At 51.8% G+C, this 27,674-nt stretch overlaps 1 protein-coding gene and 1 long non-coding RNA gene across 2 annotated transcripts in view; one reads left to right on the top strand and one right to left on the bottom strand.

The window, feature by feature from the left end:
• Positions 1–27,674, bottom strand: part of MEI1 (meiotic double-stranded break formation protein 1) — a 902,984-nt gene that overhangs the window by 431,643 nt on the left and 443,667 nt on the right. The window contains exon 10 of the mRNA XM_075321882.1: positions 27,472–27,571. Coding sequence (XP_075177997.1) covers positions 27,472–27,571 — 100 coding nt within the window. The remainder of the gene's footprint in view (positions 1–27,471; positions 27,572–27,674) is intronic.
• The window catches only part of LOC142249908 (uncharacterized), a 51,439-nt gene continuing 40,923 nt past the window's right edge, over positions 17,159–27,674 (top strand). Inside the window, exon 1 of the long non-coding RNA XR_012725106.1 lies at positions 17,159–17,306. This is a non-coding gene — a long non-coding RNA (uncharacterized LOC142249908). The remainder of the gene's footprint in view (positions 17,307–27,674) is intronic.

The raw sequence follows: 27,674 nt of genomic DNA, 5'->3' as shown, positions 1-27,674 counted from the left end.
GTTCATTCATGATCACAATCATGCCCTGATGTTGCAGTTCAGCTTGCCCCACTGTCATAGCCACTTCTTTATACCCCACCTGGGTCAATGGAAGTCCATTAGCGGCAATCAAATTTATACTAGGGTCTGGAGGCGCCAGCTCGTCTGTGGCCCAATACTGCTGATACAACGTGTACGGTATGGTAGTTACCTGTGATCCAGTGTCCAAGAGAGCCATCACTGGTATGCCGTCCACAGCCACGGGGATGATAGGGCGGGCCCCGACATATCGGTCTCGCCAGTCCGGGGGGCCACGGTGTTCTACTCCTGAGGATTGGCCCGGGGCCCCAGGGGTTGCTCGTTTAACGGGCACTGTCGGTAATAATGGCCCGGCTTACGGCACTTGTAGCAGATTGGAGGTCTGCTCCGCGGGTTGTTAACGCTTCTCCGCTGCATCCAGGGAACATATTCGGGACTGTCAGCGAGCTGTATCTGCGCTGGAGGCTGGGATCTGGTCAGAGGTTGCAGTGCAGCAAGGATTTTGGCAAGGTCTCCGTCCAGGCGACGGACCTGGGCGGCCAACTCTTCGACGGTGCTGCTCGGGGCTGCAGGCATTACAGAGGTTGGTTTGGCTGAGGCCGCCATAACAGGAGCCGTCTCGACGGGCCACGGGACGGGTTCCAGAACTTCAGCAGCTAGGGGCTGTAGTGCTTTAATAGCCCGCTCCTTTAACACAGCGAAGTCCACATCAGGGTGTTCTAGGGCCCACAGCCGGAGTTGTTTACGATCCTCAGGGGACCTCATCCCCTGCGCAAATTGCTCCACTAACATCTTGTTGCTATCCGCCTCATTAATAGAGTTCACCCGCTTCAGCGTGCGGAGGGCGGTCTGCAGACGTAGAGCATAGTCCCGAATGCTATCCCCAGCTCGTTGCCGGCACTGGTAAAACTGCATCCTCAGCTCAGCTTCGGTCCGGGTCTCGAAGGCAGTCTGTAGCCTCTCGAAGATGGCGGCTACAGAGAGCCGGTCCCCCTCGGCCCAGGTCTCCGCTTCCTGCTCCGCCGCACCGGTTGACTGGCCTAGCACTATCGCCGCACGTTGCTTATCAGTCAGGGGATACAGCTCTAGCAACGGATTAAGCTTCTTCCGGAAAGCCTGTAGGGCATCCGGTTTCCCGTCATACTGCGGTAGCCAGGCAGCTCCGGGTGCATAGGGCAAGGAAAACGGCATGACCTGAGCAAGCGCGGGGGCCGCGGCACCTCCCGCCGGTACAACCGGGACTTGGGCAGGCCCATTCCCATCCGCGTGTGCCGCTGCGGCTGCGACCACCGCTCCTCCAGCGGCTCCGTCGGGCGCAGACATCTTGTTTCCGTCCCCCTTAGCTCTTTCCGGCCCCTCCTCTCTCGGGGCGGGGTTTTGGCCTTCGCGCTTCTACTGCTCGAGAAGACGCTCGAGCGGGAACTTTTCGCGCCAAAGATGGCGGCTTCTGAAATTTTTCTGCCGGATGCCTCCGGCGGTAACAAGGCGCACCTCTACCTGACGGCAGAGCGGTAAGATCCTGTTCGTGACGCCAAGTTGTCGCGGGCGGGGAGGAGGGTGTCAGCACACCGCGCTCACCCCTTCTGCTCGGGTCCGGCAGTTGCTCCTGGTGGCTCGAGCCGTGGGCCGGATCCCGGGGTGTCTCGAGCGACACTCCTCGCCCGTGAGTGAAAGGGGGTGTTTGTTGGGTGTGGGGATTGTTATAGTTCGTGACGCCACCCACGGTTGTGGTGATTGCACCACCGCTGCTCAGTGTGGGGGTCCCGGGGATGGTGATGCGGAGCAGCCAGGTGTTGTGTTGCCCCTCCGTGGGTAGGGGTTGGTGATCCCGGGGCCCGGTGATGAGATGTGAAGTGTAGGGCCTGGAGGGCGCAGGGACGCGGGGGCAGCGCTGTGCCTTGCGGCACTATGGTACTCAGCCTGACACACGGACACAGTCTGTACGGTAAACCAACGGCTGGTAGGACGGTCCCACAGACGGCTGCACCTGCACTCCCGGTAGGTGACGGTGACGTTTCTCTTCCTTGCACCTATGTTGTCTGATGGTAGCGGTGGATTCCCTCCGGTTACCCGCTCCCCGACTGCAATCTGGGCCGGAGGAGCTCTACACTTTGCCCGCAGGCGCTGGCCCTGGGGAAACTTGTGCCCTGGCGGTGGCGGTGTCTCCCCGGTAATGGTCGGGCTGTTGCCGTCAATCGGGACTTGGTTGCTGGGGGATCTGCGTCCCCGTCACTGACGGATTTGGCAAATCTGGCGACTCCTAGCCTTGCCGGGGTCCGAGAGGCCCCTGCCCTGGTGCTGGCTGTCCTTCGGAACACTGCTCCAGACCACCGGGCACACAGCCAACGGGGTCCTTCCAGGAACTTCCAAACTGTCCCCCTCCAAACAGTCACCGCCGTCGCTGACCTTGCTGTTCTAGCCCTACACACAGCTGGGCTCTCAGGCTTTCTTTCCTTCTGTCACTTTGCTTGCTTTTCCTCCTTTTCTCCTTTTCTTTCCTCCACTTTCACTTCTTGGTTGTTTACTCTAGCCCCTGCCTGGGCTACTCCTCACTCCTTCCACTTCCTCCTCCCTGACTAGACTGCCTGAAACTTCCTGCCTCCAGTGTTGTGAGCTCCTCGGTGGGCGGAGCCAACCGCCTGGCCCACCCCCCTGGTGTGCATCATCAACCTCTGGAGGAAGGCAACAAGGATTTCTGGTTAGCAGGTGTGCCTACCTGGAGTGTGGGGTGTGGTGGTGTTGTGACCTGTGTCCCCTGGCTTGCCCAGGGCGACACAATGTCACACTGCGACGCTCCAGCGATCCCACCAGCAACCTGACCTGGCAGGGATCGCTGGAGCGTCGCTACACGAGTTGCTGGTGAGCTCACCAGCAACCAGTGACCAGCCACACGTGCAGAGAGCAGGGAGCAGCGCACACTGAGCGCTGGCTCCCTGCTCTCCTAGTTACAGCACACATCGGGTTAATTACCCGATGTGTGCTGCAGCTACATGTGCACAGAGCAGGGAGCAGCGCACACTGCTTAGCGCTGGCTCCTTGCTCTCCTAGCTACAGCACACATCGGGTTAATTAACCCGATGTGTCCTGCAGCTACATGTGCACAGAGCAGGAGCCGGCACTGACAGTGAGAGCGGCTGAGGCTGGTAACAAAGGTAAATATCGGGTAACCAAGGACAGGGCTTCTTGGTTACCCGATGTTTACATTGGTTACCAGCCTCAGCAGAAGCCGGCTCCTGCTGCCTGCACATTTAGTTGTTGCTGTTTCGCTGTCACACACAGCGATCTGTGCTTCACAGCGGGACAGCAACAACTAAAAAATGGCCCAGGACATTCAGCAACAACCAACGACCTCACAGCAGGGGCCAGGTTGTTGCTGGATGTCACACACAGCAACATCGCTAGCAACGTCACAAAAGTTGTTCGTTAGCAGCGATGTTGCTAGCGATGTTGCTTAGTGTGACGGGGCCTTAAGGTACATTTCAGTAATGTCACCAGCAGGAAATTAAAGCCTGGGGAAGCTTTAAATAGTTACACACAATGGGTAATATGGCAGACTGAATTACAGCTGTCAGGGCCGGGAGGACTGGTAAGCCCAGGAGGTGGATCCTCTGGACCAAGTACCCCACTGGGGGGCAGGGTGCACGGCAGCCGGAGCACTGGCGTGGCCGGGATGGGTGTAACCAGGGTCACGGAATTCTTTAGGATAATACTGGAAACAGGCACAGGTACCCGGTAGCAAAAGACAAAACAGTAACAGGGCACAGCACAAGGGGACCTGAGCACCTAGCTCAGAAGACAAGCTTCAGGACACGTTGATCAGGCCCCGCCCACATGGAAAGGCAAGTCTTATATACCCAGCACAGCCCCATGTCATTACCTGCATCAGGTGTGCTGGGCCCATAAGACCAGGAGAGTGGGCGCGGCCTGGTCCTATACAGAACCATGAGGCCAATACTCAAAGTCAGACTCCTGAGACCAGGAGCAGGAGTCAGGGGAGCAGGAGCGGGAGCGGCAGCCATGACTGGTGGACACATGGAGTGGATCAGTGGGTAAGGAGTGGTGCTGGGACACTGGGAGCGTGACAGTACCCCCCCCTCTAAGCCCCCCCCTCCGAGCACAGAACCCCAGGGGCACCCCGGATCGAGACACCGGGCCGGGGCCCAACGCAAAGGCGGGGAAGGACCTCTGACCCCGTACCGCCTTCTTAGCCGCACGGCGCTTAGCCGATCTACCAGCAGTGGCAGCGGGGGCAACGGGAAGAGGAGGACCGACAGAAACAGTACTGACATCGTGGAGAACCGGCCCGGGCGACTCAGACCGGGCACAGGACGGTGACTCATCCCCGGTAGCTGGTGGCATCAGAGTCTCAATCGTCGGGGACGGTGGAACGACGCTGGGGTGCGTCATCACTTCCGGTTCCGGTGGCACCACAGGCACAAGTGCCAGGATCTGTGGTACAACGCTGGACTGCGTCATTTTCTCCTGTTCTTGTGACATGATAGGATCAGGTGCCAGGGGCTGAGGGACGGGCTGAAGACAGGTATCATGGCACGAGGGACTCCAGCGAGAGATTGCGCCGGAGCGCCAACTGATGTCAGGATCATGGAGTTTAAGCCAGGGCAGACCCAGCAGGAGCTCAGGAGCCATTCTCGGGATGACATAAAACGCAATAGTCTCAGTGTGCAGGGTACCAATACAAAGTCTCACGGGTTCGGTGGTGTACCGGACAGGTTCGTATAATTGTTTTCCGTCCACGGAGGCGAACCAGAGGGGTTTTGCAAGCGGGATGACCGGTATCCGATAACGGTCCACGGTAGCTTGTTGGATGAAATTACCCGCTGCTCCCGAATCAATGTGAGCCTCTGCCGTGAACTGGGTCTTCTCGGTCGTGACCTGGACAGTCTGTGTAACCGGGACTGACGGGATTCCGGTACCAAGGGTGGCGGTTCCCACCATCCCTTGGACTTGGGGTCTTCCTGGCCTCTCAGGGCAAGAGCGGAGCAGATGTGAACCGCTTCCACAATAGAAGCACAGGCCCCGGGCGAGTCGCTCTGCACGACGTTGCTCGGCTTGGCTCAGCCGGTCTATTTGCATTGGCTCAGGAGTGGAGTCGCAGAACGGCAGTGGCGGGGGAACGGTAGACCTCTGCGGGACAAAGGCGTGACGGACTGGTCGCTTTTCCCGGGATACCTCCTTGGTTCGTTCCTGAAAACGGAGATCAATCCGGGTGGCTAGTGATACCAAGCATCCAAGGTACGGGGAACATCACGACCGGCTAATTCGTCCTTGATGCGACCGGAGAGCCCCTCCCAGAAGGCGGCAGTCAAGGCCTCATTGTTCCAGCCTAGCTCGGAGGCAAGCGTGCGGAACTGAATGGCGTATTGGCCGACGGTCAGGGTCCCTTGGCGTAGCCGGAGGAGCGAGGAGGTAACCGCGGTACTGCGTCCCGGTTCATCGAAGGTACTTCGGAAAGCCTGCAGGAATTCCCGGATGTCGGTCGTCACCGGATCCTCGTTCTCCCACAACGGATTTATCCAGGCCAACGCCTCGCCTTCCAGGTGCGACATCACAAAGGCTATCTTGGCTTGGTCGGAAGCGAAGAGGTGCGGGAGTAATTTGAAGTGCAGCGAGCACTGGTTCAAAAACCCCCGGCAGTTCTTGGGGTCCCCGGCATACCGAGGCGGAGCAGCGAGGCGAAGTTGCGAGGCTGCAGAGACAACAGGTTCAGACGTAGAGACTGGTTGCTGCGTGGACTCAGATGAGACGGCTGTCTGTAGCGTATATAACCGGTGGTCCACGGACGCCAGGAATTTCAGCATCCGGCTCAGGGTTTCACGCTGTTGTGCCAGCTCTTGGCGCAGCTCAGCCAGCTCTGATGTTTGTGCTCCAGCGGGATCCATGGCCTGATCAATCTGTCAGGGCCGGGAGGACTGGTAAGCCCAGGAGGTGGATCCTCTGGACCAAGTACCCCACTGGGGGGCAGGGTACACGGCAGCCGGAGCACTGGCGTGGCCGGGACGGGTGTAACCAGGGTCACGGAATTCTTTAGGATAATACTGGAAACAGGCACAGGTACCCGGTAGCAAAAGACAAAACAGTAACAGGGCACAGCACAAGGGGACCTGAGCACCTAGCTCAGAAGACAAGCTTCAGGACACGTTGATCAGGCCCCGCCCACATGGAAAGGCAAGTCTTATATACCCAGCACAGCCCCATGTCATTACCTGCATCAGGTGTGCTGGGCCCATAAGACCAGGAGAGTGGGCGCGGCCTGGTCCTATACAGAACCATGAGGCCAATACTCAAAGTCAGACTCCTGAGACCAGGAGCAGGAGTCAGGGGAGCAGGAGCGGGAGCGGCAGCCATGACTGGTGGACACATGGAGTGGATCAGTGGGTAAGGAGTGGTGCTGGGACACTGGGAGCGTGACAACAGCATTGTAAACACTTGTTTGTAAACACCTTTTTTTTTTCTATTTCTCTCTCATTCTGGATTATCAATTCATCAGCATCCTTATTTCCCTATTTTCCCTTGATTTTCCTATTATCATTATTATTATTATTTTTTCCTTTTCTTCATTCACTATTTTTATTTTTTATTCATTATTCCTTGTTTTTCATTATTTATGTTTTATTTTTATTTTTATCATTTTTATTTTTATTCTTACTTTTATTTTTATTTTTATTTCTTTCACACATACAAGTGGATTCATATACATATGCACATCCATTATTCATATCAATTCCCCTCTTTCCTCTCATCTTTCTTTATTCCTCATTTTTTCATGTCCTACATAATCTACTCCGTATCTATACACTCATTATTCATATCAATTCCCCTCTTTTCTCTCATCTTTCTTTATTCCTTATTTTTCATGTCGTACATAATCTACTCCTTATCTATACACTCATCTCTGATCCTGTAACCACCCTATTATGCTTCCCCATTCCTGTGATCCAGCGCTCTTTCTCTTTCATTTTCTAAGTCCCAAATCCCTCTTACCACGCATGTGTCCCCTGCTCTAATGTCCTGCCTGCCATGTCTTCCATTCTGACGCTGGAGCACATGGTATGTGCCGAGCCTACCTGTTTCTCTCTCCTGACTGGCTGCTATGCCAGTCAATCTGGGATATATACTCCCCCTCCTCGTCTCTTATCTCTAATACACTAGAATTCTCCAGCAACGGCATGGCTGCGCTTGCACATCTTATCTCTAAGGTAATTATGAGCACTTTGTTCTATTCTAACTACAATTTCTTATTTCTAAAGGGGGCTTTACACGCTGCGACATCGCTAATGCGGAGTCGTTGGGGTCACGGAATTTGTGACGCACATCCGGCCGCATTAGCGATGTTGCTGCGTGTGACACCGATGAGCGATTTTGCATCGTTGCAAAGACGTGCAAAATCGCTCATCTGTGACATGGGGGTCCATTCTCGATTATCGTTACTGCAGCAGTAATGATGTAGTTCGTCGCTCCTGCGGCAGCACACATCGCTATGTGTGACGCCGCAGGAACGAGGAAGCTCTCCTTACCTGCCTCCCGGCCGCTATGCGGAAGGAAGGAGGTGGGCGGGATGTTCGTCCCGCTCATCTCCGCCCCTCCGCTTCTATTGGGCGGCAGTTCAGTGACGCTGCTGTGACGTCGCGGTGACGCTGAACGAACCGCCCCCTTAGAAAGGAGGCGGTTCGCCGGTCACAGCAACGTCGCCGGGCAGGTAAGTATGTGTGACGGGTCTGGGCGATGTTGTGCGGCACAGGCAGCGATTTGCCCGTGTTGCGCAACAGATGGGGGCGGGTACCCACACTAGCGATATCGGGACCGATATCGCAGTGTGTAAAGTCGCCTTTAGTGCTACATTCACTGATTTTGTTCTATTTCACCAGGCACCTTTTTCAATTGTCTTAGTGCTTCAGTGCACTATATTTCTCACCTTATACAGTCACCTATCAGACAGGTAAATCCTTGCCGGTGTACTTACTATTGTGTGCATTTCTCCTGTTTATCCATTATGCCCCAGTGATGCTATTCAAACTCCAGCATTTAATGATTTTACATCAAATTTCTTGTGTCTATAAGCAGTTAACATATAAATATGATACTTGTAATTTGAACGGAATATAAAATTCTACTTGTTACTATGTTGCCATAGCAACTGTTCCCATATCTACATACCACCATATCCTGGACTTGATATTTTGATCTGTTTTATCTGCATATATTTTGTATACGTTTATATTGTATATTAGGAATTACTGTATATACTTTCTTTAATTTTTATTATATGTTTGTATTTTCACTATAGCGACTTGATAAAGACCCGGTGGGTCAAAACGTCGGATATTTTTTCTTTTCCACGCTTCATTAAAAATTATTTCACGTTCAATAACGAGTGCAGTGAATTTATTCATACATGACTTTCGGGTATTACCCCATTTTCACTAGCACCATCCTCAACTCAGCCTGAGTGCAAACCATTTATTTGTTATTGGTAGAAAGGCAGTGAACACACAATCAAAATGTTCAGAACCAGAACAGTGATTGATCCCGACTGTGGCTCAGTGGAGAGGGAAACGAACCACAGCAGAGGATGCTGCTGGACCAAATTCGAGGCATGAGAGCAAACCACCAATTCAATTAATTTTGCGAAATCTGCTTTTGTTATAAAAAACATTACAATAATAAATAACATGAAGGAAGAAGATTCTTTGAGCTTCAAAACCTGGCGGAAACCAATATAATAATAAAACCTTTCAGAATTACCACCAGTCGCAACTACAGGATCAGGGGCACTGCTTTTGCTGGCAAACCATTTCCATATCATAGACCCCCAGAGACCCCACCCTAAAGTGGCCAAAAATCTGCCAGGCTATTAGTCAAACTCTAAACATAACGAAAGGTTACCATCCACCAGATGTACAAACCCCCCCACCACAATTTTGCCACCAACTCCAAGAATCCCCTTTACACTGCCACAGCAAGCATTACATGACTCCTCATAATGTGAGTAAACCCAACATCAGTGCTCACACCACACCTTTTTGAATTTCCAAGGCCGATAAATCCCTATTGCATTCCAGTGAACCTCGTCATTCTGTCACAAATTACACTTGTTAGAATCCAAATCCTTAGGCCTTACTACCACACATTCCATGGTACAAAATACCTATTTCCCTGTTCAGAATTATTTTGATTTAATTGATAGTTTTAACAGACTGAGCAGCGCGCTAAGTTTTCTTGAGCACAATATCTAACCACACTGTCCTCGTCTTCAGATACAATGCACATTGGTGCTGCCAACTGACTCGCCCACCCCAGGGCCTTAGGTGACTCGGCGTCGGGCCGGATTAGTCCGGGGTAGTCAGCGGTGGCGGGGCCCGACTCCGTGACCCTGGTGGAGTTAGGTAAAATGGCGGTATTGGGGAGATGATGATAATGTTTATATGAATATTCGTGAGGCCACCTGTGGTAATTTGCAGCTATGGAGCCGCAGCTGCTGGAAGGGACCTCCGGGGCTGATGTTATGGCAGCTGAGGTCTTTCTTGCTCTCCACAGGTAGAGCGGGTACCCAGGGGCTACCTTTTGGTGCTTGGTAAAGTCTATGGTGTTTATGGACGAGGTGTAGGATAAACCAGACGACACACAGCTTGCAGTCAAGATGTTTACTCACTGTTCAGTTCAATGCGGTAGCTACCCGGTTACCCGCGGAATGCCAGGATCCACTGTCAGGGGCCGCCGCCGATCCCGGATAGGTCAAGGGTCAGTCCCGGTGTACCCCTTTTTGTGTGTGTCCTTTTCTGACTGGCTTCCTTGCCTTCAACTGTTTTAGATGGTCTTGGCCTCCACCACAGGGCCTGTACAAAGGGGGCTGACATCAATCGTATCTTGCCCTCTTCACCGGGGGTCTGTGGCGGGATGTGGCCCTGGGCACTTGCAATGATCTCCCAGGCCTTCGGTTTTACTTTTGAGGAATTGTTTTTCTTCCCTCTGTCTAGGGACCGTCCCTGAATGCAGCCAGATCCCTCCACCCGATGTTATCAGTGGTACAGGTCATGGGACAATTGCCCTTGCGTGGCCCTGAAATCCTTTCTTTCCTTGGGTGTCACCTGGGCCTAACTAGACCCCAGGATCTTCACCAGGAACCTCCTTCCGTCTCTGTCCTTTCTCTTTGCTGTCCTCTCCTGACAGCCCACCTCCTCACTCCTTCTCTCTCACTGCCTGACAGGCTGACTAGACTGCCCAGACTCACTGGCTTTTAACTTCCTAGTTCCCTTTGTCTACTCTCACTTTCTGACTCCCCCCACACACCTACTGACTAGGCCCCACCCACACTATTGGGGCCAGAAATGGGACTTATGGCCCCGTGAATACATCTACGGGGGTTGCTGCCACTATCCCTGACCCAGTGTATGCCTACCAATTGGTGTGTGTAAGTTTTGTCTGTACACCGGTAGTTGACCCCATTCTTACCCGGGATGGGATATCACACCTCTGGCTGAGGTGCAATATCTCTGTGGCGACGGAAGCCTCAGGGGCGCCACACAACCATAACCTATGTACCTGATCTAAAGTCTCCAAGGTTGAATGTCTAGATCATCATCAATTATTTTTATTTCTTCCGTCCATGGTCTTACAGCAACCATAGTCCTTAAAATAGTTCCTTAAATCCAGAGAACGGATATCAACAATAGTCCTTAGGACCACCGCCATTTTGTTAGAGACTGAAAAACTGAAGGCAGCAGGCTTGATCACAGGGCTCTTTCACCTCCACAGGCCTAGTCTGCCTGAATGGATTCCTCCCACATCGTGACCTGCGGCATGAGGCAGGAGGATGCAGGTCAGGCTGAGAAGGGTCCCTGGAGAGGCTAGTGCTGTGCTGCCAGGGCCTAGGAGCCATGTCAGCTGCAAGATGCTCCTGTGGCTGGCTTGTCCCTGTGTGCTCTCTGGACTGGAGGTAGAATGGCCCCACCCTCAGCCACTGGACCTCCCACCATCTCCTGCATCCTCATCCAAACAGCTGCTCCATACCTGCTACCAGCAGCAGCTCCCACCCATCTCCTAGCTGTATACATACCTGGTCTCCCTGACAACTACCCCTCTTTTTCCGCACCCTTTAAACTTTTGACCCAACAAAACAGCCTCAATAATCTGTTCACTATACTTAACCTCTCCTTGACTACAAAACTTAATCATGGGTCACTATGCCTATGGCTCTGCTGGGGCTTCATTCTGCCTTTCTGATTAAATTGTATGAAGCCCATTGCAACAACACAGTGAGCCTTAGTGGATCATACCCTTAGTTGATCATAGAGAACTTTACCCTGAGATCCTTTGATCACTTCATTAATACACTGCATTGCTTCTGTATTGCAGTATATTATGCCTGTAGGGCTGAGTTCAAATGAGTGTATGAAAAACAGAAAGGGATGATTTTTATCCCAATTCTATCCCTATGCCATATGTGTCTCACCCTCTGTACATTTTTTTTCTATACATATGGAATCTATTGTTATACATTTACAGGAAACAAACATTGCAATACTAAATACAGTTTGATAGGTTAATAATTGCAATGCATCTGTAAATATCTGTTACTTTGTAAAGAGGGAAATCTCGGTGTGTGGCACAAGAGGAGGTATAAACCAGAGAAGATGTAAATTAAGGCCCTGACGATAGGGAGAGAGGAGAGGGGTCACCACCTAACTCATCTGTGGCTGATCCCAGAGCTCCCCAACATCCCTAGACTGGTCCTTCTTCCCGTATGTAATTGTCGCGGGCGGAGGAGGGGACGCTGCGCTCTCCCACTGCTCGGGTCCTGCTGCTGCTGCTCGGTGGTGGCTCGAGCGGTGGGCCGGATCCCGGGGACTCGAGCGGCGTTCCTCGCCCGTGAGTGAAAAGGGGGGATTGATTATGGGGATTTGATATTATCTGTGACGCCACCCACGGTTGTGGTGATATTCGTGACACCACCGCTGCTCTGGACGGGGATCCCGGGAGCGATGACAGGGGGCAGCCTGGATGTTAGTTCTCCCCTTCGTGGGTAGGGGGTTGGTTGTCCCGGGGCCCGGTGATGGGGTAGGGATGGATGGCAGTCGGGTTACGGGGCCTGGCGAGGTGCAGGGTCGCGGGGGCAGCGCTGTGCCGCACGGCACGGTGGTACTCACTCAGCCAATGATGTACACAAAGTCTCCGGTAAAACAAACGGCTGGATGGATGGGTCCCACAGACGGCTGCGGTGTTTCTCCTCCCGGCAGGTTGATGGTGACTGCCTTTCCCTGCACCTGTGTAGTGTAAACGGTTCCAATGGGTTGCCACCGGTAACCCGCTCCCCAGCTTGAAGGTTGCTGAAGGAGCCCTTTTTGCCCGCAGGCTCTGGCCCTGGGAACTTTAGCCTTGGCGGTGACTGTGTTTCCCTCTAACGGTTGGACTGTTGCCTTCTGTCGGGACTTGGCTGCTGAGAAACCCAGGAGGTTCCCTTCGCTAACGGATTTGACAAATTGCACGGCGACTCCTAGCCTTGTCGGGGTCCGTAAGCCCCTGCCGGATGGTGCTGGCTTCTCTTTGCATACCGGTCCGGTACCGCCGGGCCACCGCCCATCCACGGTCCTTACGGCTAGCTCCAATAGGCCTCTCCTGCAGACGGTCACCACCGTCTGCCAACCTTGCTGTTCCGTCCGGGCCACACACCCGGACCACTTTCTGTCTGCTCCTTTACCACTTCACTTCTCTCTCTCTTTCACCTCCCAACTGAAACTGACTCTTTTTCCCGCCTCCAGGACTGTGAACTCCTTGGTGGGCGGGACCAACCCCCTGGTGTGAACATCAGCCCCTGGAGGGAGGCAACAAGGGTTTTTGTCTGACTTAGGTGTGCCTGACCGGGAGTGTGGGGTGTGTTGGTGTAGTGCTTGTGACGTCCTGGCTTGCCCAGGGCGCCACATTCCCCCTTAGTAAAATGCAGACCGTCCGCGGGCTGCCCGTCCATCACCGGTTTTATTTTCACAACTGAAAAAGATAAACGGTAAAACATATAAAAACATTTTTCAATCTTCCCACATCGGGAGGCACATACTTAAACGTTGCTAACGGTAATGGCTTCCGCTCTCTCCCACCCAAGTAACCTGGCCCTGATGCTGCCCCTAAGCAAATGGGCAACACCCCTTGACCCCAGTCGAGCACAAGTTACCCGAGTGAGTTCTGTCCTTTTCAGGGGACCCACGTCCATGGGGAACCCCTGAAACCCCCGGGGGATCGCCACCGGTTGCGGTAGTGGCGGGCCTGGGCCATCACTTCCCTCCAGGCCCATCCTCCAAATCAGCCTCTCCGGAGGCGGTCACGGTTTAGCCATAAAAACATTTTTATTTACACACCACAAGTTCGTGGTTGCCCTGCCAGTTCTCGGGCTTGTCTGTAGCAGTTTCTACGCATTGATTGCAAACAGTCCCCACGGGGACAACAGTTGCCGGCCATGACCGGTTCAAATCAGGGTTGAAAATCAGGTAACATCTCGGTAATCATTCACTTATCATTTTCAAAACTTTCACAACGGTACTTTGGTGGTCCCAACGGGGACAACTTGCAGCGGGGCTCTGCTGCCATTACTCAGACTCTTCAGTTTCGGCTGGGGGAGGGGACGTGGTGGACACCCGGGCCTCTTGGCTGCCCGTCAACTTTGCATCCAACGCGAACCACCCCCTCTCCCCGCAGTGCCGGGTGTACTGCACCAGGTTTCCCGGCATCAGGTTGCGGCCTGGGTGCTCCTCCGGCAGGTGGGCGTTGACATCCCGCCGGGCTATAAAGACTTCGGCCTCCAGGCCCGGCTCGTAAATAAAGCCATAGCCCCGGCGGACATCAAACCACCTCACCTGCCCTTCATACAGGGGGCCCCGGACACGGAAGGTCGCTTGCCGGAGGCTTTCTTTTTCCCGGATCGTGCGGGCCACCAACTCTGCTTTCTTCCTCTCCCTTTCCGCGATCTCCGGGCCCAGCGGTGTCGGCTCCCTGTCCCAATACGGGGCTGCTGCGAGCTCCGGCGCACGGGTCTGGCCCCGCGAGACCTTCTGGACACTGCCCACCACTGGCAATCTGTGTGGAAGGTCCCGCGGTGACTTGGCCTGGGGTGCTGCCCTGCAGCGGCAACCCGGCGCAACCTCAGCCGAGGTGTGGGGGATGGGTGCAGGGATCCTCTTCCGCCAGGCCTCTTGCAAGGAGCGGCCTGTCGGCTCAGGCTCGGGGAAAGTCTCCGCAGATACCTCCGGTTCAGGCTTTGGCACCTTCCACGGAAGTAGTTCCGATCGGCCACGGGCTCCGGCTGCAGGCCGATCCGCCTGGGCGGACGTGCGGGGTACCGCTACCGGTTGCGGTGGTAGAGGGCCCAGTGGCGGGGGCGCGGCGGCCAATACGGGTAGCGGGGGAGGTAGCTGGGCGAGCGGGTATGGACCGGGTCCCTCGGCCGCGATGACCGACCCAATAGGGGTACAGGGGCGTGGGTCACTCACCCTCCCTTCCGAAACTCCCTCCTCCTCGCGTCTCCGCACGGTCGCCACAACCTCCGCCATGTCGGCCTCCCACTCCTCCAGGAGGAGCTGCATTTTGACCTGCAGCCGTTGTTGGAGCTGAGCGGTCCGGACCTCCACCCACGCCGTGGTTCCAGGCGCAGGGGCTACGGTGCTGCGGGACGGCAGAAACATGGCTCTGGCGGCCTCTTCCATGAACCAGCAACAAGATTGCCGCAGGGTCCTGGCGTCCCTGCTTTTATAGCCGCGGGCTACATGCGGCCAGACGCCATCAGTCCCCCTTAGTCTCTTTTCCGGCTCCTCCTCTACAGGGGCGTTTTTTTGGCCTTCGCGCCACCACTGCTCGAAGAGACGCTTGAGCGGGAATTTTTCGCGCCCAAGATGGCGGCTTCTCAAATTTTTCGGCCGGACACCTCCGGCGGTCACAAGGCGCACCTCTACCAGATGGCAGAGCGGTAAGACCCTGTTCGTGACGCCAAGTTGTCGCGGGCGGAGAAGGGGACGCTGCGCTCTCCCACTGCTCGGGTCCGGCTGCTGCTGCTCGGTGGTGGCTCGAGCGGTGGGCCGGATCCCGGGGACTCGAGCGGCGTTCCTCGCCCGTGAGTGAAAAGGGAGGATTGATTGTGGGGATTTGATATTGTCCGTGACGCCACCCACGGTTGTGGTGAGAGTGGTGACACCACCGCTGCTCTGGACGGGGATCCCGGGAGCGATGACAGGGGGCAGCCTGGATGTTAGTTCTCCCCTCCGTGGGTAGGGGGTTGGTTGTCCCGGGGCCCGGTGATGGGGTAGGGATGGATGGCAGGCGGGTTACGGGGCCTGGCGAGGTGCAGGGTGGCGAGGGCAGCGCTGTGCCGCACGGCACGGTGGTATTCACTCAGCCAATGATGTACACAAAGTCTCCGATAAAACAAACGGCTGGATGGACGGGTCCCACAGATGGCTGCGGTGTTTCTCCTCCCGGCAGGTTGATGGTGACTGCCTTTCCCTGCACCTGTGTAGTGTAAACGGTTCCAATGGGTTCCCACCGGAAACCCGCTCCCCAGCTTGAAGGTTGCTGAAGGAGCCCTTTTTGCCCACAGGCTCTGGCCCTGGGAACTTTAGCCTTGGCGGTGACTGTGTTTCCCTCTAACGGTTGGACTGTTGCCTTCTGTCGGGACTTGGCTGCTGGGAAACCCAGGAGGTTCCCTTCGCTAACGGATTTGACAAATTGCACGGCGACTCCTAGCCTTGTCGGGTTCCGTAAGCCCCTGCCGGATGGTGCTGGCTTCTCTTTGCGTACCGGTCCGGTACCGCCGGGCCACCGCCCGTCCACGGTCCTTACGGCTAGCTCCAATAGGCCTCTCCTGCAGACGGTCACCACCGTCTGCCAACCTTGCTGTTCTGTCCGGGCCACACACCTGGACCACTTTCTGTCTGCTCCTTTACCACTTCACTTCTCTCTCTCTTTCACCTCCCAACTGAAACTGACTCTTTTTACCGCCTCCAGGACTGTGAACTCCTTGGTGGGCGGGACCAACCGCCTGGCCTACCCCCTGGTGTGAACATCAGCCCCTGGAGGGAGGCAACAAGGGTTTTTGTCTGACTTAGGTGTGCCTGACCGGGAGTGTGGGGTGTGTTGGTGTAGTGCTTGTGACATCCTGGCTTGCCCAGGGCGCCATATAATCATGTGCCTAGGCCCTGGCTGACCCTGGACTAACGTGACTAATGCGCAGGCCAGCACAGCAAGACACTAGTCTTACTACTTATATGAAGATAAAACAATCTCCAATTCTTCTCCAGAGAGGGACTCCACTGCATTACCTGGAAAGATCACCACAGCTTTTTTCAATGACAGCTCCTTCATAGGTCAGCATAGAATGAACTATAGCCAGTATAGAGAGAGTAAAGAGTAGGTCTATATAGCAGAAGGGAGTGGCTGTAGATGAGATTAACAACTACATGTCAATCACAGCAGAACCTTAACCCCTTGAGCACCATATGGAATTAATTAAGCTCCTACTCAGGATAAATGACTAGCAGGCACTAAAGAGGATCTGTGATCAACTAAATGCTGTGACCTTCTGATACAGGATCCCCCCTAGGTCACATGATTCCGTGACACACTTGTGACAATACCCCCCTTCTACAAGGGGCCTATGGACCCCTAGGACCAGGTTTGTCCCGTTGGGATGCATGGAAGGAATGCAACAACCTATTGACATTAACTTCTGATGCCCGGTGACCATATCCTCTCTTCCAGTGTACCAAGTATTGGATAGACATGCAAACAAAATGGGAATCAATAATCCTAGCCACCTGAAATTCTAAATTACTGCCAACAAACACTGGAGATGGCAGTAAACGTAATGATTCAGAAGCCGCAACATATATTTCTTGAGCAACAATCTGTGAAATACATTGTGAATTCTAAATCCATGAGGTAACTCAAGGCAAAAAGTCACAAGGTTAATAACAGCGATTACCTTATACAGACCAATGAATCTAGGACCTAGTTTCCAAGAAGGAATTTTCAATTTAATATTTCTGGTTGAAAGCCATACAGTCATTCACATATAGGTCTGTGTTTGTATCTGTCACCCATAACCTTCAGGTTGTTCTGTACTTCTTCCCAAACAGAAGGGAGCGACAAAGAAAATCATTATTTCCCAGGAACCTGTTAAGACCCATCTCTAGTGAAAGTACAGAACTGAGGGTAAAAACCATATTTACCAAGAAATGGTGACTTACCTGAGGACTCATTACGAGTATTGTTTAATGCTAACTCTGCCAAAGGTAAGTAAGATGATCAATCTTCCTGATTCTCAGACACAAAATGTATCTAAGGTTCGTCTATACTTTGATTTAAGCGCTCGGTCTGGCCATTCGATTGAGGATGAAAAGCTGAAGAAAAGGATAAATACACCCCAGACCAAAGCAAAAGGCCTTCCAAAATTTAGATACAAACTGGGTCCCCCGATCTGACACCACATCAGAGGGAACCATGTGAAGCTTCACAAGCATTAGGGAGGGTAGGTAAGGCAAGGAAAAGTGCTATTTTGCTAAACCTATCCACCACCACTAAAGTCACTGTTTTTATAGCAGACAGTGGAAGTCTCAGGATCGTCTCCCTGCATTTTGAGACCAGTGACAGCCTTTAGACTGTAGCCTTTCATCTGCCTCTCTTCATTTAAATGGGTTTCATTTCTCTTGGCAATGATGTGGTTAAGTGCCAGTTTTGCTATTGCAGCTTTTCCAAAGCAGTTCCTTGCTGAGTGATCAGCTGCACTTACTAAGTAGTCATGCCCTTCAGCTTTAAATAGTGGTGTATCAAAGCATTCCCTGCTGAAGATACAAATTCACTTGTGTCCTGGCTACCTTTGAGGAAGGTTTGCAAGTCAAGCTCTGGTGCTCAGGCTATATCCTTTTGTTTGTTAATTTCCCCGTGTGTCTTTACTACCCTGGTGTGTGTATACATACCCCGGCAAAAAATCTGCTGGGGTATGTAAACTTTTGAGCACAACTGTATATATATGCATTACACACACTCACATATACAGAGTGTGTGTGTATATATATATTATATATATATATATATATATATATATATATATATATATACATATATATATATAATGCTGTGTGTGTGTGTGTGTGTGTGTGTGTGTGTGTGTGTGTATGTGTATGTTCGGGATTGGCTTCTGCACCGTCGCAGCTACAGCCACAACATTTTGCACACACACTTCTGGACTCTGAGAGCGTCATAGGCTATGTTTTGAGGGGAAATTTTAACCCCGCTCTTTACAGTTATTCACCAAAAATCCTGCCTCCATTAAAGTGAATGGAGCTGGGAGCCACAGTTCAACCAGAACTTCAGAAGAATGCGCAGCCACGCCCTTATATGGAATGTTGGCGTGTCACAATGCAGCCAGGGAAAGAGACAGACACAGGCAGGGAAAGAGGCAGACACAGACAGGGTAAGGCTATGTCCGCACGTTGCTTTTTACCTGCTTTTTACCTGCTTTTTTGCTGCTTTTTCAACTGCAGCGTTTAATGCCAAAATGGTTGTGTTCTGCTTTTCAAGCAAAGTCTATGGGAATTTGGGTTTCTTGTCCGCACTATGCAGTTCAAACTGCAGCCTTTTTGTTGCAGAACTTTGGTCAAAAACTCAGCTTTGCAGTGCAAAACCCAAATGGCAAAAACAAAAAGGCTGCAGTTTGAACTGCAAAGTGCGGACAAGAAACCCAAATTCCCATAGACTTTGCTTGAAAAGCAGAACACAACCATTTTGGCATTAAACGCTGCAGTTGAAAAAGCAGCAAAAAAGCAGGTAAAAAGCAGGTAAAAAGCAACGTGCGGACATAGCCTAAGAAACACACATAGACAGGGTAAGAGACAGACACAAAGAGACAGACACAGACAAAGAAACAGACTGACAGGGAAAGAGACAGACAGGGAAAGAGAGGGAAAGAGAGAGACAGGTTAAGAGACAGACACAGACAGGTAAAGAGACAGACACAGACAAAGAGACAGACAGACACAAGGAAACAGACAGACAGGAAAGAGAGGAAAAGAGACAGACTGTTACGGGGGGCTGTCTGATAATAACTTAAAGGAGTATCAGACAGTCAGGGTCCACCGTGCAAAGACTTTGCTGCAGACTATGGCAGAGTGCAATACCTCTGTTAACTCACAGAAGGATATAATAAGTAAGTAAAGCAATTCCTCCCTTACTTGGAGGGTGTGTGGAATGATCTCTGTTAATAATCACAGAGACAAATGCAATGTGTGCAAAATGGCACCTACCTAGGTCCGCTCTTCTAGTGGTGCAAAAGAGACGAACAGCAGCGTAAGCCGCACAAAGCTCCTACCTGCGTTCGCTCCACTAGTGTGCGAGGACACGAACCACTAGATATGGCACCTGCCTAGGTCCGCTTTTCTAGTGGTGCAAAAGAGACGAACAGCAGCGTAAGCCGCACAAAGCTCCTACCTCTGTTCGCTCCCCTAGTGTGCGAGGATACGAACAACTGCCAGACGCAGTATAAGGAACGTTACCCTAGCGGCAACGTCCACCTACGAGTCGAATCACAAGGCCCAGCCAGACCATGTGCCTCAGGCACCTGCCTATGTCCGCTCCCCTAAGAGGTAAGGATACGGACAGCAGCCGAAGCTGTAAGGTATAAGAACGCTACCCTGTCGGTAGCGCTCACCTAGCATAGACAGAGAAATGCCTAGAGGAACGCGCACAGAGCGTCTACTCTTATGCATGAACCAAGAGGACTGAGCGCCATGTGGCGTGTGTCAGGGTCTAATATAGACTCTGTGCCTCATCCAAGATGGAGGACACAGAGCCAATCCGCTGCCAGAACGACAGGAGTGACGTCATGCTGGCCTATCACCGAGCAAGGCGTCACAAGCACATGACCAGCGACCAATCGGCATAGAAGGTGTCAGAGACATGTGACCTCGTGTCAGCGATGATGTCACCCGCACATGTGCAATGGCTCCAAGATAGGACTTAGTCTCCAGCGCTCGCACATGTGCAGTAGCATGAAATCTGGACTTAGTCTCCAGCACTCGCACATGTGCAGTAGCAAGAAATCTGGACATAGTCTCCAGTGCTCGCAGCAACCGTAACAGTACCTCCCCCTCAAGGGCCCCCCTCCCGGCGACGCAGGTAATCGGCAACTAAGTCGGGAGCATGGACAGCCTCCTCAGGCTCCCAAGAGCGATGTTCCGGGCCATAGCCCTCCCAATCTATCAAGAAGAACCTGCGCCCTCTAACCATCTTAGAACCAACTATGGCTCGTACCTCATAGCTAGAGCGAGAGGAATCAGAGGCAGGAGAGTGCACTTCACGAGTGTGAGGTAAAATAGCCGGCTTTAGCAGTGAGACATGGAATTTGTCATGAATCCTAAGATGGACAGGTAACTTCAATTGGTAGACTACAGGATTTACCTGTCGAAGAACCTCATAAGGACCCAGGAAGCGAGGAGCAAATTTGACAGAGCTCACTCTAAGTCTCACGTGTTTTGCAGAGAGCCACACAAAGTCCCCTGGAGAAAAGACAGGAGCCGGGCGACGAAACCGATCGGACACCGTCTTCATACGGTCCTTAGCTGCTTGGATCGACTCTTGAGTTCGATCCAAAACCTCTCTGGCATTAGTTGCCCAGTCGGCCACAAGAGAAGGAGGTGCCGCAGCGGGAAATGGTACCGGTACCCTAGGGTGTTGCCCATTATTGAGTACGAACGGTGTCTGCCCAGTGGCCTCAGCCAGCGAATTGTTAAGGGCAAATTCTGCCCAGGGTAGGAGGGAGGACCAGTTATCGTGGTTCTCAGCAACAAAGTGTCGAAGGTATATAATCATACATTGATTGGTACGCTCAACCAAACCATTAGTCTCCGGATGGTATGCCGAAGAGAGATTCAACTCAATTTGCAGAAGGCTACAAAGATCTCGCCAGAAACGGGAAGCAAATTGCGGGCCTCTATCACAAATGATACGATCTGGCATCCCGTGAAGCCTAAAGACATGCTTGAGGAATAGTTTGGCTAGTACCCTGGAAGATGGGATTCTCGATAATGGTACGAGATGAACCATCCGGGAGAAATGGTCCGTAATGACCCACACAAATCTATGTCCCTGTGAACATGGAAGATCACCCACAAAGTCCATGCCTACCACCTCCCATGGTCTATCTGGCACCGGTAAAGGATGCAAGAGCCCAGCCGGTCTCTGCCGTAATGGACGGTTGCGAGCACACGAGTAGCAGGAACCGACATATCTCTTGACGTGGCTGGCTAAGTGTGGCCACCAATACCACCTCTCCAGTAACTCTCGTGTCCGCCTAATACCAAAATGCCCACCCACCTTTGAGGTGTGGGCCCATGACAGTATATCATTCTGTCGATCAGGCGGAACAAAGGTCTTGCCCGGTGGGATTTGGTCTAACGTCACAGGGGAGAGCGTATGAAAAACCCTGGAGGGAAGGATAAGACAAGGTTCGTCAATCTCTTCCTGGGTAGAAAGCATAGAGCGAGACAGGGCGTCTGCCTTGTTATTCTTACTCCCAGACAGATAGTTGATGGAGAAGTGAAAGCGGGAGAAAAACAAGGACCAGCGGGCTTGGCGAGGATTCAGATGCTGAGCGGTTTGTAAGTACGTCAGATTCTTATGGTCTGTATAGACCTGAAAGGATGTTTCGCTCCTTCCAGCAAGTGACGCCACTCCTCCAAGGCTAGTCTCAGGGCGAGCAGCTCCCTATCCCCAATGGTATAGTTTCTCTCTGCCGGTGAAAAGGTTTTAGCAAAGAAGAAACACGGCCTTTTTCTACCTGCACCGTTCTTTTGATACAAGACCGCACCAGCACCCACTGAAGAGGCATCAACCTCTAAGAGGAAGGGCTTACTCTCATCGGGTCTTTGAAGAACGGGAGCAGTTGAAAAGTGTCTTTTTACTGCCTCGAAAGCCTGAGATGTCTCAGTAGACCAGGCTTTGGGATTAGCACCTTTCTTAGTCAAGGCCACCAAAGGGGCCACCAAAGTAGAAAAATGGGGTATGAACTGCCTGTAATAATTTATGAATCCTAAGAAGCGTTGCACCGCCTTCAAGGAATGAGGTTCGGACCATTCCAGGACAGCAGAGAGCTTCGCAGGATCCATAGCCAGGCCCTCTTGTGAGATAATGTAACCCAAAAAAGGCAATGAGGACTGCTCGAATACACATTTCTCGAGTTTAGCAAACAATGAGTGCTCCCTTAAACGGGAAAGGACACGAATGACATCCTGACGATGAGTCTCCAGATCAGGAGAAAAAATCAGGATGTCGTCCAGATACACCACTACTGAGGATAACAGTAAATCTCTGAACACATCGTTTACGAAGTCCTGAAATACTGCGGGTGCATTACATAACCCAAAAGGCATGACGAGGTATTCATAGTGACCGTCTCGGGTGTTAAAAGCGGTCTTCCATTCGTCACCCTTTCGAATTCGTACCAAGTTATACGCACCCCGCAGATCCAACTTCGTAAAAACTTGAGCTCCTCTCAGTCTGTCAAAGAGCTCTGAAATTAAAGGTAATGGGTATTTGTTCTTTATTGTGATTGCGTTGAGACCCCTGTAATCTATGCAGGGACGCAAATCACCCTCTTTCTTCCGAACAAAGAAAAACCCAGCTCCCGCGGGAGAGACAGACTTACGAATGAACCCCTTCTCTAAACTCTCTCTTATATAGGTCGACATGGCCTCCGACTCAGGTATTGACAGGGGGTAAACCCTGCCTTTAGGTAGAACCGAACCTGGGATAAGGTCTATGGCACAGTCATACGGCCTATGGGGTGGAAGAACCTCAGCACCCTGTTTGGAGAACACGTCAGCGAAATCCAAATAGGGTGTAGGTATGGGAGAGAGATCAGTTGATGCAACCGCAACGACCTTAGGTAGTAAGGGAAGACATCGGGACTGACATTTCGAACCCCAACTAATAATGCTGTCAGACTCCCAGTCAATGTGAGGAGCATGAGTCCGAAGCCATGGAAGACCCAGAAGGACGTCGTCTATACCCTCAGGCAAAACAAGAAAAGAAATCTCCTCTATGTGACCCTGAGACAGGGAAAGGCGCAAGGGAACTGTCCTCAATGTAATGGAGTCAGACAACATAGTTCCATTAACAACACGGACAGGAATAGGCGCCTCTAACATGATAGAGGGAATATTGTGTCCCTTTACAAATCCTGAGGACACAAAAATCCCGTCAGCTCCGGAATCCACAAAAGCCATAATAGGCCATGTATTCTCAGATAACGAGAGCTGACCTGGGATACAACACTTAGAGGGTGCAGAAGACGTCTCTAGTAACCCCCCTCTAATGGTTACTAGGCCAGGGAGTTTCCCTGACGACTAGGACACTTGTTGGCATAGTGCCCAGCCTGACGACATACGTAACATATAGGAGGACCAGACTTGCGTAGTCTGGAGGACGTATTACCTAACTCCATAGGAGTGGGAGATGTTTCAGATGCTGAGGAAGATGGTAGTGGACCCTCAACAACTGGAATAGCCCGATGCTTAGGGCGTGAGGAAGAGACCTCGAGTCTACGTTCCTTATGGCGTACATCGATCCTCGTTGCTACTGTGATCAAGTCCTCCAGAGAAGCAGGGACCTCACGAGTAGCAAGAGCATCCTTGACATAGCCTGCCAATCCTCTCCAGAAGATAGGAATCAACACCTTCTCTGGCCAATCTAGTTCTGCCACCAGAGTTCTGAAAGCAATGGCATAAGAACTAGTGGATAACGAACCCTGAGATAGATCTAACAGTCTCAGGGCCGCATCATGGGTAACCTGCGGACCCATGAATACCGCCTTAAGAGCATCAAGAAAGTCTTGATGTCTCAGAGTAACCACATCAGAGCGCTCCCATAGGGGAGTTGCCCATTCTAAGGCTTTGTCCTGAAGTAAGGAGATGATAAAGCCTACTCTGGACCTCTCAGTAGAGAAGCGAGAAGAGTTGACCTCTAGGTGTATCTGACACTGACTAATGAAACCACGACATGATCTGGCATCGCCAGAATATCTGTTTGGCAGAGCAAGTCGAGGATCATGTGCGGATGTCACCATGGTCTGAGGTTTATCCTCTATACTCTTGAGCCGTGACTCAAGTACTTGTATGTAACGGTGTAACTGCTGATATTCTGCCATAACTGCCAGACCCTTGGCTCAGTCCTAATGTTACGGGGGGCTGTCTGATAATAACTTAAAGGAGTATCAGACAGTCAGGGTCCACCGTGCAAAGACTTTGCTGCAGACTATGGCAGAGTGCAATACCTCTGTTAACTCACAGAAGGATATAATAAGTAAGTAAAGCAATTCCTCCCTTACTTGGAGGGTGTGTGGAATGATCTCTGTTAATAATCACAGAGACAAATGCAATGTGTGCAAAATGGCACCTACCTAGGTCCGCTCTTCTAGTGGTGCAAAAGAGACGAACAGCAGCGTAAGCCGCACAAAGCTCCTACCTGCGTTCGTTCCACTAGTGTGCGAGGACACGAACCACTAGATATGGCACCTGCCTAGGTCCGCTCTTCTAGTGGTGCAAAAGAGACGAACAGCAGCGTAAGCCGCACAAAGCTCCTACCTCTGTTCGCTCCCCTAGTGTGCGAGGATACGAACAACTGCCAGACGCAGTATAAGGAACGTTACCCTAGCGGCAACGTCCACCTACGAGTCGAATCACAAGGCCCAGCCAGACCATGTGCCTCAGGCACCTGCCTATGTCCGCTCCCCTAAGAGGTAAGGATACGGACAGCAGCCGAAGCTGTAAGGTATAAGAACGCTACCCTGTCGGTAGCGCTCACCTAGCATAGACAGAGAAATGCCTAGAGGAACGCGCAGAAGAGCGTCTACTCTTATGCATGAACCAAGAGGACTGAGCGCCATGCGGCGTGTGTCAGGGTCTTATATAGACTCTGTGCCTCATCCAAGATGGAGGACACAGAGCCAATCCGCTGCCAGAACGACAGGAGTGACATCATGCTGGCCTATCACCGAGCAAGGCGTCACAAGCACATGACCAGCGACCAATCGGCATAGAAGGTGTCAGAGACATGTGACCTCGTGTCAGCGATGATGTCACCCGCACATGTGCAATGGCTCCAAGATAGGACTTAGTCTCCAGCGCTCGCACATGTGCAGTAGCATGAAATCTGGACTTAGTCTCCAGCGCTCGCACATGTGCAGTAGCAAGAAATCTGGACATAGTCTCCAGTGCTCGCAGCAACCGTAACACAGACAGAGAAAGAGAAGGAAAGAGACAGACAGGGAAAGTGACAGAGATAGATAGACAGACAAGGAAAGAGATTGAGACAGACGGAGAAAGAGGCAGAGACAGTCAGAGACAGACAGGTAAAGAGACAGACAGACAAAGAGATAGAGAGAGAGACAGAGAGATATATACAGAGGGGGAGACAGACAGAGAATGGGAGAGAAACAGAGAGATAGTTACTATCCCGGGCATATATATATATATATTGATGTTGATCGTCTCTCTAGACTGCTTGACAGGGTAGAAAGGGAAACTGTTTCCGTTTAAAGAGAGTTTGTCAGCAGGGTTTTGGTGCTACATTTGAGAGTTTTCAGGATGTAGGCAAAGAGATCCTGAACCCAACGATGTATCACTTTGATTACTGGGTGCAGCCGTTCTGACACAATCCGAATTTTTAGATTTAGTCATTGTAGTCTGAGCAATGATCCATCTTGTGTTTTGCTTTAACACTTGCAGCATGCTGGCTTCAGCTTACATAGCAACAACCTGCTGACAGATTCCCTTTAAATCTTCCATTGGTTTATTAAAGGTTTCATAAACCAGGACAAAAGAAAAGTAAACCTAATCCACCTTACAGGCTTAAAATAAACCAGACCATATAACTCCAAAACAACACTTGAATCCAGCGGATCTCAGGCAGGAATAAATTAAAAAATATTTTATTCTTTTCTTTAAAAGTGATAGCAGATGGCATCCGACAGAAAAAATATCGCTAAGTCTTATCTGTGCTGCCCCCGTGTCAGCAGCCGAGCTGCTCTGATCCAGATCAGCGGTGGCTCGAGGGGCGTCCGGACCCGGGGGTCTCGCGGTCACTCGAATGAAGGGGGGTATTTACAGGGGGTATGATATATTGAGAGTTTGTGACGCCACCCGTGGTGTGTGGTAAGATGGAGTACCACCACTGCGGCTGGGAGTATCCGGTGGCGATGGAGTGGGCAGTCAGGTGTTTAACCCCTCCACGGGTAGGGGGAATGCCCCGGGACTCTGGGATGGGGACAGGGAGGTGCCGTTGGGGAGGTAAGGGTCACTTGCGTACTCACTCAGTCCAATAACGCTGACACCGACAACTGTAGTAAACCAAAGTTCTGGACATTGCTGCCGCCGAGGGGGAGCACGTTAGCGTCACGTTTCTGTTGGTGTTGCCTGTTGATCTGTGACCTTTTCCCGTGGCACCTTTTTTCTTTCTGGTTGGTCCCTGTAGCCTAAAACTAGTCGAGTCCCGCTCCCCACTATGGCTAACTGAGGGAGCTTGCTCTCAGGGTTCACGCTTTGGATTTCTTGGACCGTATTTGTGGAAAGTCCTATCTGTCTCGTTCGCTTGTACCCCGATTTTGGAGCGGGTGGAGAGCAGATCTTGAAGGCTCCCTTCTCGTCGGTTGAATTGTCAGCTTGCCTGAAGCTACTCCCTGACCTAGGGTCCACGTACCCAGTCATGCCCTGGTCCCAGCCCGGGGATGGTACAAGGCCGCCGGCAGTCCTCCACGACAATGCCGTGCCCCTGGTCACGATCCCCTGTGACCGGGAGTCCAGCCCCTACCAGGCCCGGACCAACGACTGCTACCTAGTACTTCCAAGGAGCCCAGATCCTGACCTCCTCTCACTTTCACTTTCAACACTACACTGGCCTACTCCTGACACTCTTGACCTCCCCTTAACCAACCCCCCAAGTGGGCGACCCTATTCCACTCAGGCCATCCACTGATGTGTCTGGTGGGTGTGGTGCAGAGTGTTCCTAGGATTTTGATTAGCTGGTTTTGGCAACACCATTTGTTGTTAGGGACCTGTAACCAAGGAGGAGGTGGATATTGCACAGAAGGGCAGATTGCACAATACCCTGTGACGTCCTGATAGGCCAGGGCGTCACAGTATCCATGATCTATGAATAAGACTTTGCGATGTTTTTTTCTGTCGAAACGGGTGGTGATATGTGAACTGCCATCCCACCCATCTCTTTGACTGTTCAAAAAACCTGAGCCTGTAATGGCCATTAAACCATCTCAGCATATAGCATGCTGCAGCCTGCTTCTGGGTTTCACATCACGGAGGCTATCAACCTGGGTGAACCATATCTCTGTCTCCAGGGTTTTACCAGTGACCATCTTAGAATATATATATTTATTGATTAAATACAAACCTTTGTAGAATTTCTGTGAGTAGTAACAGACCCTGTTTCTGTAGTTCCATGTTGTTTTGCTGAAGCACATGCTTTAAACTTTTTAGCACAGCCTCAATACCTAAACAATTAAAGAAAGGAACAAATTTATTCCAAAGTAAAAAGTATATATCATAAACCTTTGGGGTGTTTAAAATGTTAGTTGGCATTGTTATGCAAGTATT

The sequence above is a fragment of the Anomaloglossus baeobatrachus genome, chromosome 8 (genome assembly GCF_048569485.1).
Source record: "Anomaloglossus baeobatrachus isolate aAnoBae1 chromosome 8, aAnoBae1.hap1, whole genome shotgun sequence".
In the NCBI taxonomy this organism is placed as follows: domain Eukaryota; kingdom Metazoa; phylum Chordata; class Amphibia; order Anura; family Aromobatidae; genus Anomaloglossus; species Anomaloglossus baeobatrachus.
This window is presented reverse-complemented; position numbering and strand designations above follow the sequence as displayed.